General features: G+C 37.8%; 1 protein-coding gene and 1 long non-coding RNA gene across 2 annotated transcripts in view; one reads left to right on the top strand and one right to left on the bottom strand.

Moving 5' to 3' along the window:
- Nucleotides 1-14,374, top strand: part of LOC143175273 (uncharacterized) — a 325,389-nt gene that overhangs the window by 121,320 nt on the left and 189,695 nt on the right. The window lies entirely within an intron of this gene.
- The window catches only part of LOC116429003 (dipeptidase 1), a 224,846-nt gene that overhangs the window by 94,571 nt on the left and 115,901 nt on the right, over nt 1-14,374 (bottom strand). The window contains exons 4-5 of the mRNA XM_031981335.2: nt 3,686-3,966; nt 2,774-2,930 (exon numbers count right to left, since the gene is read on the bottom strand). Of these exons, the coding sequence (XP_031837195.1) occupies nt 2,774-2,930; nt 3,686-3,966 (438 nt within the window). The remainder of the gene's footprint in view (nt 1-2,773; nt 2,931-3,685; nt 3,967-14,374) is intronic.

The following is a 14,374-nucleotide window of genomic DNA, read 5'->3' as shown; positions in this document are numbered from 1 at the left end:
GAATGTTTCTCGTAAAATATAAATATTTTTTACATTGAATTTGTATAGTAACCTTCACGTAGGTTAACTATTCAAATAACAGTTATCTAATAAAAAAGCAAAAGGAGTATAAACGAAGTTGATTGTCAGCTGTAGTAAATTAAGTAGTACAGGTCAATAATATGGCACACAATCGTTGGAAGCTGCGAAACACTTCCATAAAACATAATGATTGAAAGATTAATCTAATTGTTTAGCTATTTACTAATAATGGGAATAACATACTCGACACCGAATTCAATTGAATTTAATAGAATCAATTAACGCATATCAATTCCGTGGTTTCCATGGAAGTGATTTTCTGCAGGCAGGGGACCGACAATTTTCTCTCAAATTTTCCTCTAAACACAGTTATAAGCGGTACGAAGTCAATTAGGTTTGTTGACGCAACGAAATGAACAATGCGAGCAAACTCCGTTATTGATTATACGCCATTCAACAGTCAATTAAACGTGGGCAACAGAATTATCAATTACGCTTCATTTCTTGCTGTATTTGTTCTGTATTCTCTTTAATTGATAGTAACCGCAAGGACTTCGAGAGATAATCCAAACAATAAGAATTCTGTCGTTCTGCCTTTGCTTTCGATTGAGAAAACATTAATCCACAACATACTAATAACTATAATTACACGTTACCATTACTTATACTTAATTTTCAATTTAACATACATTAAGAGAAAATAATGATACCGATATAGTCCATCACGCGAAACTCTACATATAAACATTTTATTGTATATTTTCAATCTATCTCCATATTTAGTAAAACAAAATTATAGTTATTTTAATTATTATATTACAAAATTTATTCTCTTTATTTCTTACTGTGACTCTCACTTTAACTATACATTTCAAAGAATACCGATAAACAGACGAAATCAACTAATAATATCATTATACACGTCTCAAATATAAAACTACAAAAAATGATCTGTCCAGATAGGGAAAGGCTAAACGATTCTAGTAGCGTCAGATCAATGAAAATAATGAATTATAATAACCTGGAAACACAGTGCAATTAAAATTGCATAGAATTGCAGTAGTATCGATACAACAGGCAGAAATTCGGATGATTATGTAAGGCAGAACGTAAGAACATCATCGGAATTTTTGCGTTCGATGTTGCAATTATGCATTCAATTTAGTAGCTGGATTCCGTGATTTCCTGCCGCAGCTTGGGGAATGTTTCCCAACAGTTTCTGTTTCCCTCGGTTCGACAGGTTCCCTTTGAATTTAATTCACCGGCCCTCCCGCAGGGCGCCAGGCATAAACTTGCCTGGGATTTACCGATATGCCTCCCCTGCAACCGTCCTGAATAGTTTCGATCGAAAGTTCACGGCATCGGTGCCATTAAACGGCAACTAATCTTGCCAATATTATTCCCAAAGCGAAATTCAAATGCTTAGGAGCTGCTCAGACTCCGCGGATACACAATGCACAGGTGTAACCGTAATTTCCGGAGCCCATTTTCACCTTCCACCGTCTGTGCGCATCGATCATAAGGAACAATGATTCGAATAATTACTCGGCGTTCGGGAGGTATGATTTTAAAGCGAGTTCTACCGTGTATCTTGAGTTTCTGCTTCGTCGAATAAGTTGCTTCGAACTTATAGGACTTTTATGTGCGCTGGTTCAGCAGCCGATCTATCAGAAACTTGATACTGTATCCATGTAACTGTGAGAAATGACTAAATCGACCCTGTAATCATTTTCTAGACTGTTTGAGTATCGAGAGCATCGAATGATTTCTCCAAACATGAATATTATATTCTACAAACACACCTTTCAGCGGAAATTAGAAAATTGTTTGGATATTATAAGAAAGAAATAATTCGAAACAAATTACTTTTTATTCGGCTGTATTAAATTCTGCTTCAGAAAATCACGTTTTAATAATTAAACTAATAAAATAGCTCATTATCAAAATGCATTACGATACTAAAGATTCTATTATGATTATTGTTGTCTACTGGTTAGAGGTGTTTCGCTCTAATTTAAACCAATACAGAACACCGGCAGATTCGTATCACTCCTGTTATAGAAACTTTTCGACTGCTATTCTTGTTTTAATATGACTGTTATTCTCCTTTGCGTCCGATAAATACGAATGAGTAATGAGTATTCAGTGTGTGCCGGGTTTTTATGAATGCAAACAGTATTAAACCCGTCATTGATGTTATTGTACAATTCAATACTACCGAATGTGAAATCGGAATGAAGCGATACTATAAAGTAGGGTAATAAATTCTAAAAGAATTTTATTTATTCGTGAAAACTGAACTATTTTGCTCGATTCTCGATGTTCAAATCAATAACAATAAATTTGATTGGCAGACGCAAAGAGAGTTATAAATCAATCAATACATTAAACGTACATTAAGAGATTCTAACTTCAAGAAAAAACAGTTAAAATGATTACAAACGTCTACGTTTTGACTCCAACATTTTTTCTGCATTATCGTAGCAACGTAATCGGTAGTTCTCAAACAAGCCTCGCATTATACCCATAATGCTAACATTCGTAAAGCGCGTTGAGAACAGATCGACGAGATTCGCTCAAAGGGAGAGCGGCGGGTATCACGAGACCGCCATAAAGTTTATTGAAACAGTGGGACAATAATGTTAAATTAACCCGGGGTAATTAAACGAAGAGATTGCGCCCGGGAGAGTTTAAATTACAATTAGAGATGAGTGAAAAAGCCAGGGCTACGGGAATGTTATTTTACACTCACCTGTGCACCGACGAGACCAGCACGTAATCTAGGAATGTCCGTGTGACTCCATTCTGATCTGGCCCAAGGATCAACCCTGCCGAGGTCGCTGCTCAGATTAACCTCGCCGAGCTGATTGTGTACGAACTTTCTGACGTTCCAGGGCAAATCGTTGTGCCTGGAAGAAAAATATTCGGAACGGTTAACGAACGATTTTTTTGGTACACAAACCTACTTCCTTGGAATAAAAAATAGGAGCTTACGTAACGTACGTGCAAGGACTTTATCAAATTTAATTATTAATACTTCAAATGTGATTTTTAAATATTACTATTGGAAGATGAATAATAAAGATGCTTACGAATTGTTATTGTTTGAAATCTGAATTATAAGGATCGTCATAAAATATTATTAGATTGAGGATATGTATAGAAATTCTTGTACTTAGAAGATTTTATTAGTATCATTTCCTAATGATTCATGTTGCATTTACATGTTTATTATATTAAATAATTTACTAACTAAATTTCCATGAAAGGCGAATCAGACCCATTCAAATTCAACAACGAAAAAGTAATAATTAATAATTAAGACTCAACAGTTTTTTCATAAATATATTATTAATGCACATTCAGTTTCAATATCAGTAAAGAAAAATGTTTAGAAACTTAAGTATCTTCGTTTTATATGCAAGAAACTGAGAAGTGAGAAATATCCACAATTAAGTAATGAAACTTGCAATGAAGAAACTAAATGGTATAACATTCAATTTCATGGAAGTTAATAAATTAGTTAGTACAATAAGTATGTAAATTCAACATGAATAATTAGGAAATAATACACATAAAATCTAACATCTGTTTTCAATCCTTGTTTTCGACGAAACTTCGAAATCAATAAATATTACGTGGCACACGTGTTATTGTAGCTTACCCATCGATCAGAGGCACTTCAGTGAGAATCCTCCTGATCACGTCCAGCCTTTGCTGGTGCGTAACAGGCGCGGATTGTAGAAGCAACGGTAGACAAAGTCCGCCGAGAAGCAGGGCCGCCACTAACAGCAAGATGGGCGCTAATACTCGGCATCTTCTGCGAGGACTTTCCTCCCTGCAATCTTTGCTGCTGCCGCTGCTAGGTGAATCCTCGCAGGGCGGTGGCAGTCGCACTGTGCCATTGCACGGTGCCACGTCTGGCAGTTCTGTTAGGCACGTCGTCTGTAAAAAGAAATTGAATTGCCTCCATTATCACGCGAATCGCTTCTTTAAATGAAAATACTGTATCACGCATTCGATTAGAGACGTCTTTTAATTCTGGCCGTAGACTTGTTTAAACGCATGAATTTAAGATGCGATCTTGACAATGTCTTTTGTTAGTAAGTCATTGAAAAGTATTGTAATATTTCTTTTATTTTGGTGTTAACACTAGGTAAAGGTAGCAATGAAACTATTAGTCCGCAATGTATTAACAGAAAATCATGGTCATTGAAAGTAACATTGAACGAAAGTGTATGTTACAACTAAGGAGATTTCATCGTGTATAAAAATCTGTGGAATAATAAAACAAAACACACCACTCAGAAATACTTAGGTATTTAGTTATTAGATTTATTTAGGTCTGTTCACGAAGCTCAAATATAATTTTGGAAAACTAAACACAACGTTGTGTTCAGTTCTCTTTCCAACCCCGATTAAAGGAAATGTATTAATCCGGGAAATTCAAAAAGTATGAAACTTTAGGTGTTAAAGTAAAACAAGTCTAATATATGGTAATGTTTTTCTAATTTCACTTTAAACGGGTGAAACCACCCCTTGAAAAAGACGCAAATTTTTATTTCTTGTGTATCGTCTTGAAAACGGCAATAGATAACGAAGAAACGTTTCAACAAAAACATTGCACTTTCACGTCTGTAAAGTTGGGAAACGTGAAAGAACAATGTACTTTTTGTTTAAACTCTGCTCCTCTATCTCTTACCGTCCTCCAGATAGGTAAATAAAAATTTGCATTTTGTTCAAGGGGTGCGACCAAGTGTTATTCGGTATGAAATAAAAGTTTCATATTTTTCTGAATTTCCAAAAATTAGCCACAATCACGAATTTATCGCAGTATCAACGGAAACGGAATCGGATCGTGTCGCGCGAGTCGCGAGCGTTCGGCGACGTTTAAAACAAGCCGTGCCATCGGTTCCGCAACAACGCGATTTCCCTTTAATCCCGAGCGAAATCGTTGCTCCTTAATACCGTTTAATAGTCTTAAAATTCTATTTGCGTTCCCCATCGTTCGGGAAGCAACGGTTCGGGTTAAAGCAAACGCGGCCGGCCCGGAAAACATTCGAGATTAAAATACCGGGCGCGCGAGAGCGCGGCCATTCCCTTCTCGCAAAGTCAAACACAGGAGCGCGAGTGTCCGATACGGATAAGTGGATTGGCCGAGAGTTCGAAAGCTAGACTGGTAACGAGTATTTAACTATCCGTTAAAAAGTGGATTACAGAGGGATGCCGGGGCAAAGGGTGGCCGGACGCGCGGAGCAGCTGTTTCACGCCTGCTCGAAAAATATGGCTGCCGGCGCGCAAGGGCACGTTTACGTCGGAGCCGCGATAATGGGATGCGAGGTAAGGCCGCGGTGATCGTGAAGCGATTAGAAACGAGGATACCGGGCAAATTAATGAGTGTTGACAGCTCCGCGACTGACGTTACACGTGTTTATGACGTTCGAGATTTTCTATTTTCAACGAAAATTAATCCTTTGCGCTCGGAAGCTTTTCGCTAGAAACGTTCGACGTTCTCTGATGAAACATAGATGACACTATTTGAAACGAACTAATGTGAAAACACGTCAATTAAGAAACAAAGCTATTTTATATAAATATTTCGCATTACGAGAAACTTAATATTATATCTAGCACTTTGTTTATCAATTTTGTTATATCAAATCGAATGGTGACTGAGAGTCATCTATCGAGTGCAAAGGGCTGATACGGAACTGCTAGATCACTTGACGGCTAGGCTTCGGCTGATTGGTCAGTTTCCATCTTTTCCCGTCTAATTTCCTTAGTTTTATATTTTAATTACTGACATTTCTTTGGATCACTAATTTTCTATTCGTCGATACGGTTACACACATACAATTAATCAAAGCTATAAAATTGTAATCTAGAAAGACTTCTCTTGACCCTCTATGCCTCTCCGCTAAACTACAAGTCGTCTAACTGTGAACACTAGTATAACGCGGTTAATATGTTTGAAATGATTATTGCCATGCCAATGTCTCGTTTAATCAGCTCCAAGTAAGGACGCTGCTGTGAACGCCCAGCAACATAGATGTTATGTATTTAATTATTTGTCCAACATAAACGCTTCCATTACAAGACACAGGTCTGTATTTCTACGCTTCGCTCCGATCGCAGCCCCGCTGTAAACGTACCCTAACGCTGCCAGCACGTGCCAGCCAACGGAGGATATTTTCCAGAGCGTTTCTGCCGGCCAAGACGCATTGCAGACACCCGCGGAACTTCTCCTCGCACTTATCCCGAACTCCCATAAAGTGGAGCAAAGCTGAGACGGGTTTTCCACGCATGTCTTCAAATCCCTCCACCATCCGCTAACGCTCTTAGCGTCATGGAAACTTTTATCGGGCCGACATGCACCGAGGAGAGTCCTTCTTTCGGTAGAACAAGCGATCGCGAGCTGGTTTTATATTTACGACGCGTAAACGCGGCTGCTTTTGGGATGCCGGGATCATCTTCGCGCGTGATGGAATGGGTTAGCCCCTTGACGTGGTCTCGAGTGAGACTCGCCGAGAACATCCACGGCTCGATTCGATCGAAATTGATGCTATTTCTTTCACATGAATTGAAGCGGTAGGTGTTTTCCTGTTGATGTTTTGCCTTTGAGAGTGTACGCTTGCAGCGAACGTAGGATTTTAGTGTATTATAGTAAATTATGATTATTAACAGTGAAATAAATTTTGGTAGTTGTGAGAAGAGTTGTGTGAAAAGGAATTAAGCTTTCTAAATGTTAGAAATGAATTATTAAAATGATATGTATGAATTTAATTGATTTCAATGACGCTGTTATACATTTCAGATTGACAAGATGTCACTTTGGGTTGTAAAGAATTAACAGTTCAATTTTATTTTCTGCTAGTAGCTCAGGGTTACCGATAACGTTGAAATATATTCAATTTCGGCTTTTTCAATTGTTATCAGTTTTTAGTATGCAATCAATGTTTTATTATATTTAATACGAATTTATAGACACAATACACCAATGTTCGCTTAAATTCAACAATTTCGGGCCCTAGCAGTGGAATTTAGCCGAGCAGAAAAAACAGGGGAAAGCTATTTGCTTCCAGGAAGTGACTGGGACCTCTCTAACCTACACTGAGCTGAGGACAGTAACGATTAAAATTAAGCCGAGCAAATTTCTATAGAATTTAAGTGAGCATCATTGTAATATACCACTCGTAAACGCATATTAGATATAGCGCAACACTGACCATTAACTAAAAATTGAAACACCGAAAATTACTCTATCCAGAGTTTTAGCGTCGATGCCGAACGCTGCGCACTCGCGTGGCGCCGGGAACCCCCAGGAGTCGCTGTAATCAGCGTCTGCTTTATTTTATCTCTTAATCTACTCATTACATTAGGGGAAGAGCAGCGAGCGCTCGCGTCTTGGCTGCGTAACAGCATTTCCATGGGGGAAGATTAATGAGTCATCGAGTTATACGCACAAATTGTCAGGCCTTTCGCCGCATAGGTAATTCCGCCGGTAACTCTCGCAGTTTAGGGTTGCATTGCAAGCTGGAGGAAGCAAGGAAATCCCAGTTTCATTCGAATCCTCCCTTCTCCCCTTGCCCCCCTATCCATCCACTCTCCATCCCCCTGTCCCTGTCCCGCGGTTCCCGGGCTTCTTCTGCATACGTACCTACGTACCACTAGAAACTTCGCATCCCTGTGCATCCGCATTATTGTGCGCCATAAATACAGGAAACTCGCCACTGCTGTATACACGGCCGAAGAGACACAGAGCTGTACGTCAGCCAGATAAAAGTTTCGCCGATGCTCGAAGTGCCAGGTTCTTTCAACTTCTCGTATAGTACCGAGTTCGGGGGACGTCGTCGTATAACCGTGACGGAAACGATTTTTCATAAAAAACAATTGTGTCGATTTCATTAAGTGTACTTGAGACTCTGTTTAATCTTTTCAGGAGCGAGGATAGAAATATCGATTCGAAGCGTGACCTCGTAATTTATTTTTCAATGTTGCTGGAATTGTGCAGTGTATTAGTGATTTTTTAAATTTAGTTATATTTAGTAGTTAAAGTTTAGTCATGATGGAAAAGGGTGTACTTCGGAGAACTGATCTTAAGGGAATGGATTGAGAAAAATATTCATGTTGTAACATCAAGCAAACTCAACATAATTCATTGGAATAGTAATATTTGTAGTTTTAGTCATTTCCTGGGCGTATGAAATTTATCAAATTAACTTTTCTGAACCAATTGTCAAACGCATTTACCACTATTTATAGTGTAATACTTAATCCATGGTTAAATGAAGCCAAAATATTATAAATCGTTATTGTGTTATTACATTATTATATTATTGTATTACTATTATTTTCGTCATTGAAATTTATCAAATGAACTTTTCGTGAACCAATTGTTAAACGCATTCACCACTATTTATAGTATAATACTTAATCCATGGTTAAATGAAGCCAAAATATTATAAATCGTTATTGTATTATTATATTATTGTATTATTATATTATTATCTTATTGTGACTATTATTTTCGTCATTGAAATTTATCAAACTAACTTTTTGTGAACCAATTGTCAAACGCATTCACCACTATTTATAGTATAATACTTAATCCATGGTTAAATGAAGCCAAAATATTATAAATCGTTATTGTATTATTATATTATTATATTACTATTATTTTCGCCATCGATTCCGTTAAACCAGTTTCGAATCCACCGGCGCATCCGCGAGTGCATGATACTCAAATGAAACTATCAACTCGGTGATAATGTGCTCATTTCGGAATCTTTCGAGGGTGAAGCCGCGAACTCTCGTTCCGTGAACTTTCGAACTTTTGAATGTCTTTCCTCCCCGTGCCCGCGACGCTGTCTGCGTCGGTCCCTTCGAGGTTTCCTGATCCCGGTATACCTTCCTACCGATATTCCGTTCACCGTGTCCCAGCCCCCCCCTCCGCCGTCGGTTACCGCTACTTCCTCTTCCTTGTTACTGGCACATCGCCACGCGTTAACGAGGGAACAAGATGAAACTTCGCCGACAGATATTCCTGAGGCACGGAATTTCTACGCGCACGCTTTGGGGACCGGAATATTCAGCATCGATGTGACATCACGTACACCCTCGCTTCCGGGTTTTCTATGCGGCTGAACATTCGTGCTCCTCTGTCCGAGCGTGGCCCCGAACAATTCGCGATGCTCGAGTTTCGTTACGGCTGCGGGACTCTTCTTCGGCGCGGACATCGATCCGCCGCGAATATTTCATCGGGAACGTGGCTCCGGAAGCGTGTTTGATAATGCAACGGCCGCGATCGGGAACGCCGCTCCGGAGCTTCTCGCTCGAACACCGAGATATTGATGGAAATATGTTATTTATGCTTGACAGGAAATAATGACACGTCCATCGATTTTTCGGGAATCTTCGTGGATATGAGTTTTTGTAATGTTATTAGATTATTTGCGAAGGGAGAATTGATAATGATATTGGGGTGAAAGGGGTTGTCGGAAGCGAATGTTTTGGAGAATATTGTACCTAGAAGATGTTTGATGTTTAATTAATTTTATTGTATATTCGATGCATAGTTGAATGTGGTATAAATAAATATAGGATAGAGTAGCTATCATTGTAATACTATAGTAGCTATCATTTCGTATATAGATATAAAATAGAGGAATTGAAAACTGGAATGACCTTCGCACTAGAGAATCGTTATTAAATTAAGCTGGTCTCACAATGAAACAGGTGAATTCCCCTAATATTTTAAGTATTATAATTATGACATTGTCTTCTACCAAAGTTCAATTATAAATAAATATTGCAGACAATTCTGTTCTCTTGACATATGTTTTAATTACAACTGCACAGAAACATTTTCAAACTCATAAATTGATTTAATTATCGTTATCGTTGTTGCATTGTTGTAATTGACAAAAAATTGTATACGCTCTGAGATTATTATTTAGGGCAACACCGGACGGTTCACTGCGACTGATTTTTCACGAGCGAAGTATTTTATAAAACTTTTCCAATTACGCATTACCGTTACTTCGAGGTCTGTCCTATTTTCCGAAATGTGTGTCAATATCACTCAGGCGTCGCGGCGACCGAGTAAAGGCAAAATAATTACGACTTTGTGATTGTTCACAATTATAACTTATCCACTCATCAGAACGTACTAATCCTCGCGGTAACATTCAGAAAGTTTCCATGGTCATGCCGCGCGTCCAATTTGTCGAGTAAAAACGTTTATTGTTTTCCCGTGCCCGATATATCACGCGCCAGTAATTTCTTGTAATTAATAACGACTGTAGGAAGGCTACACCCTCGTAACCGCCGCGACGATTCACGGATTAATTAAAACCAATATTTTTTTCATTCATTAAAAACTGAACGAGTACGCTACTTCATTCTATAAATCTGTACACTTCTTTCCTTCGCGTTTGTACCGAAGATCGTTCGAGCTTATACTGCAGATCTCAATTTTCATATATTATTTCATTCGGACACTGCTAAAACGATCGAGAAACAAAGTGCTATATTTATAATTACCACGGTTGTTCTTGAAAACGAAAATATTAGAACTGGACACCTTAATAAATTGCAATTTTGATTACATATTTAATTTTGTCAGTTCCTCTATAAAGGAATTATTCTTACTTTTTGGCGAAAAATGGCATGTCAGTTGATTATAATTTTCTTTGGTTAGTTCATCGGTCATTGTTTATGTAGTTTGTCCTCGTCTTTTGGCCATTGACTGTTACTGTAATTAAGGGGCAGTCGTCGACGGGGTCGTAAATGGTTATTAAAGGCCACGTGTTACCGTCGTTATAGAGTTTCCGCGAAGATAGATTCATTAATTAAAAATTCTTTAAAACTGGTTTCTATGGTTGAACTTGTGACACCCGCGGGACATTCCCTGAACTTTCCCGTAAAACGGGGCGACATGCAAAGAAACTTTGTGTACAGAAACTTCGATCTGCTGCTAATTTTTTTATGAGTTTCTTAGTTTTTCGTTAAACTTCGAAATTCCCAGGGATACTAGACAGCGAATATTGAGGAGACATGCTCTCAACTATTCTACCTTGCAAAACTTACTTTTTATTTCGCTGCAACGCTTCTCTTCTAAATTACAATTTATTTTTCTTAATATAATATATCTTTGATATAGAATAATATGGAAATGAAAATTTCTTTTACTATTATACAATTTCTGCATTGGAATATTAAAAACTTGTTCATTCAAATATTCTATATAGATACATGCTGATAACAGAAAAACTGAAAGTATCTGTCAACACTTTTAAATTAACACACAAATTAGTCTCAGTATCTATTTTCCTAGTTTAAAATAAAATGTGACAACAGTGAATCCTTAAAAATCCAACACTATTCCAAGAAAAAGAAAGAAACGTTGTATAAACAATTATAAATAAATTATCAATACATAATGAAATTGTATAAAAACCTTTGCACAAAGCAATCCAAGTACCAAATAATACATTTCCCATAAATTCGCTACATCTTCGAAGCCTGTATCACTCGAAAATACGATCGACGATAAACAGCACGCAATATTAGAGATCGGAATGGCAGCAATAAGTCCTGTAATACCCGTTCCTAATTGAGTGCGGGGATAGCAATCCCGCGCTCCCGAGGTATCAGAGCAATCTACGAAATTTCATCGAATTGTTGTAGGACTCTTGCCTGTTGTCCTGCGGGCGAGGTAATATCATGGAAAGTAGAGCAAAGATTAAAGTTCGGGTTAGGGGAATAGATACGAGGGACGATATCTTATTCGAGTGTCTGCGATTCGCGCAAAGCGAGACAGAGCCACGCTGGTAGGTGCCCGCCGGTTAATAGAACTAAGAACCATGCGAATCTGTTAAATCTGGCAAAGGCTTTTCGCTTTGATCCGTCAGCTGCGCGTACTTCCCGTCTTTAACCGGCTAAACGCTTTAGTTGGCACTTAATGTGCGTTCATATCTGCGGCCGCGTGTTGTTCATTTGTCGGCGTTATCTTCGCGCCAAGTTATTAAAATCGAGTTGATTAATAATCACTGGGGAACAGCTTCACCTCAAGAATAACTGAACGCTTTGCTGACAAACCTTTTTAACCAGCACACGTCGATTTTGATGAAACTTGAGATGTGGTTCTCAAGAAAATATTTCACACGTGTTTTTTCTTATTGGCCAACATTCACCTCGAACGAGTAAAAACACCGCTTAAAGTTAAGGGTTGAGAATATATTTTTTAAACGAATTTTTTCTAATTATACATTAATATTTTTCAAAAGTTTGAGCGTAAAATCGTCATTTTACATAGAATGTGCTTGAATGAAGCGCTTGAGTTACCCGGTTGTCGAATAACGTGGTTATGGTTGTGCACATAAGCGTTAATGTTGCTAATGATCTCAGATATTAAATGAACGTTATAAAAATTCATTTCAAAACAGTTCTAGTTTTTGAAAGGTGAAATAAGGTTGTTTTCTTTCTTAGAATTTTGAGAATCCACTGCATCTGGTCTTTTTCGATTTAAAGTTAATGACAAAGTTTACATATATTTATTTTAATAATATTATATTAGTATTATGTTAATGACTTAAGAATATCAACAAAGTCATTAACGGAAATGTAACAGAGTACCCAGAACACAATGTTGCGTTCATCTTTGTATTAATTCACCGAGAATCATGTTTCTATGAAAATAATTTGAGTTTTCACATATAAAAGTAATTTAATAATCGCAGAATGAAATATAAGAGTTCGACGAGCGTGAAAATTAATTCCGTGCGTTACGTATTTATTCCATGTTTTGTTCCTGAGTGACGCCAGTATTGACAAAAAATATTCGATCAAACGATCTCAGCGTCTGTCGTAATAATTATTCGTTTACCGGGCTCGGAAAATATTTTCTATAATGGTAAAAGCGAAGCGAATGTGTCGCCATGTATAAATAAAATATTAATATCAAAATGGATGTATTGATTTCCTTACAAAGCGCAGAATATGAAAATTTCACGTTGAATCGGGAGACCGTTCAATTATGTCCAAACACGGGAAATTTTATCTGTTGTCACCTTTTTCGTTCATAGCATTAAAAATCCATTGATATTTTATAATTTTTCACTGCGCAATTTAATTTAATTATATCATTAATAATATCATTCTTTAATTTCGTTTTATAATTTAATAATTTCGCATAATGTTCATCGATCACAGTTAAACGTTATATCACTTTGCGTTTAGTAAAAAAAAACTATAATTACTACTTTATATTTTAGTTATTATAGTTATTAATTATTGTAGTTACCAGTTATTGTAGGTACTAAATATTATAGTTACCAGTTATTATAGTTATTAATTATTGTAGTTACCAGTTATTGTAGGTACTAGATATTATAGTTACCAGTTATTATAGTTATCACTTAAAGTAGTTATTAATTACAATAGTTATTAGTCTTTGTAGTTATTAATAACTATAATTATTACCATCGCTTATTTCTTCGATATTCCTTCCAACCCTTTCACTACATTTTCATAATGCACCACGGCGTTCTTCGCTTTCAACGCGTGCACAAATAATTTCATTAACCGTCACGCCGGCGATGTCGATCGGATACTTTCCGCCGGCTCTCCTCCACTTTTACGTCGAGCATCGTATAAACCGGCCGAGTTTAACGCTCCTAAACTATCGAATTAAATCATCCGCGAAAAAATGAATAGAATTCCGCAGACTATGTCCGCCGGTCGATAGTTTTCGCCCGGGCGCGTTGCTCCCAAGGTTACGCGCCGCTTCCGAACCCGCGCGCGCCGCGGCGAGAGCGCAGGAAGTCCGCCATCCAAGATGGCACGTCGTCGTAATCGGTGGCTCGCATGATACCTCGACGACTGTTGTTCATAACTCACGGCTATTTTTCAGACTGAACGTATCGTATGACGAGCTGCACGCGCGTTAAGTTTTTTCTTATAAATCGTACTACCATGTATTGTTGAATGCTAGCCTGCTGTGACACATAGCTATACAAACATGTTCGCTTCTGTGACAGTCATCCTCGCGATAGTTATCCTTTCCCTAAATATTTCCTATTTTTTCTGTTTCTATCTTACCTTCAGCCGACTAAACTCTCACCTCTTACCGACTCATGCATGTACCTTGATCCTCGAGTCATCCGTACCCCTTGAACTCCGAATCCTCGCCCTATCTCATCCCCGCTACTCCTATTTTTTCTTTTAAAAAGGACTAGACCCTGCGAGCAGACTTGGTTCAGCACTGTCAAACCGTAACCATCGAAATTAGATCTTTAGATCTTAGATCACACGTCGAAAACCTTTGTAATATAACCTCCCTTGAAAATAACTA

This window comes from Nomia melanderi, chromosome 14 (genome assembly GCF_051020985.1).
Source record: "Nomia melanderi isolate GNS246 chromosome 14, iyNomMela1, whole genome shotgun sequence".
In the NCBI taxonomy this organism is placed as follows: domain Eukaryota; kingdom Metazoa; phylum Arthropoda; class Insecta; order Hymenoptera; family Halictidae; genus Nomia; species Nomia melanderi.
This window is presented reverse-complemented; position numbering and strand designations above follow the sequence as displayed.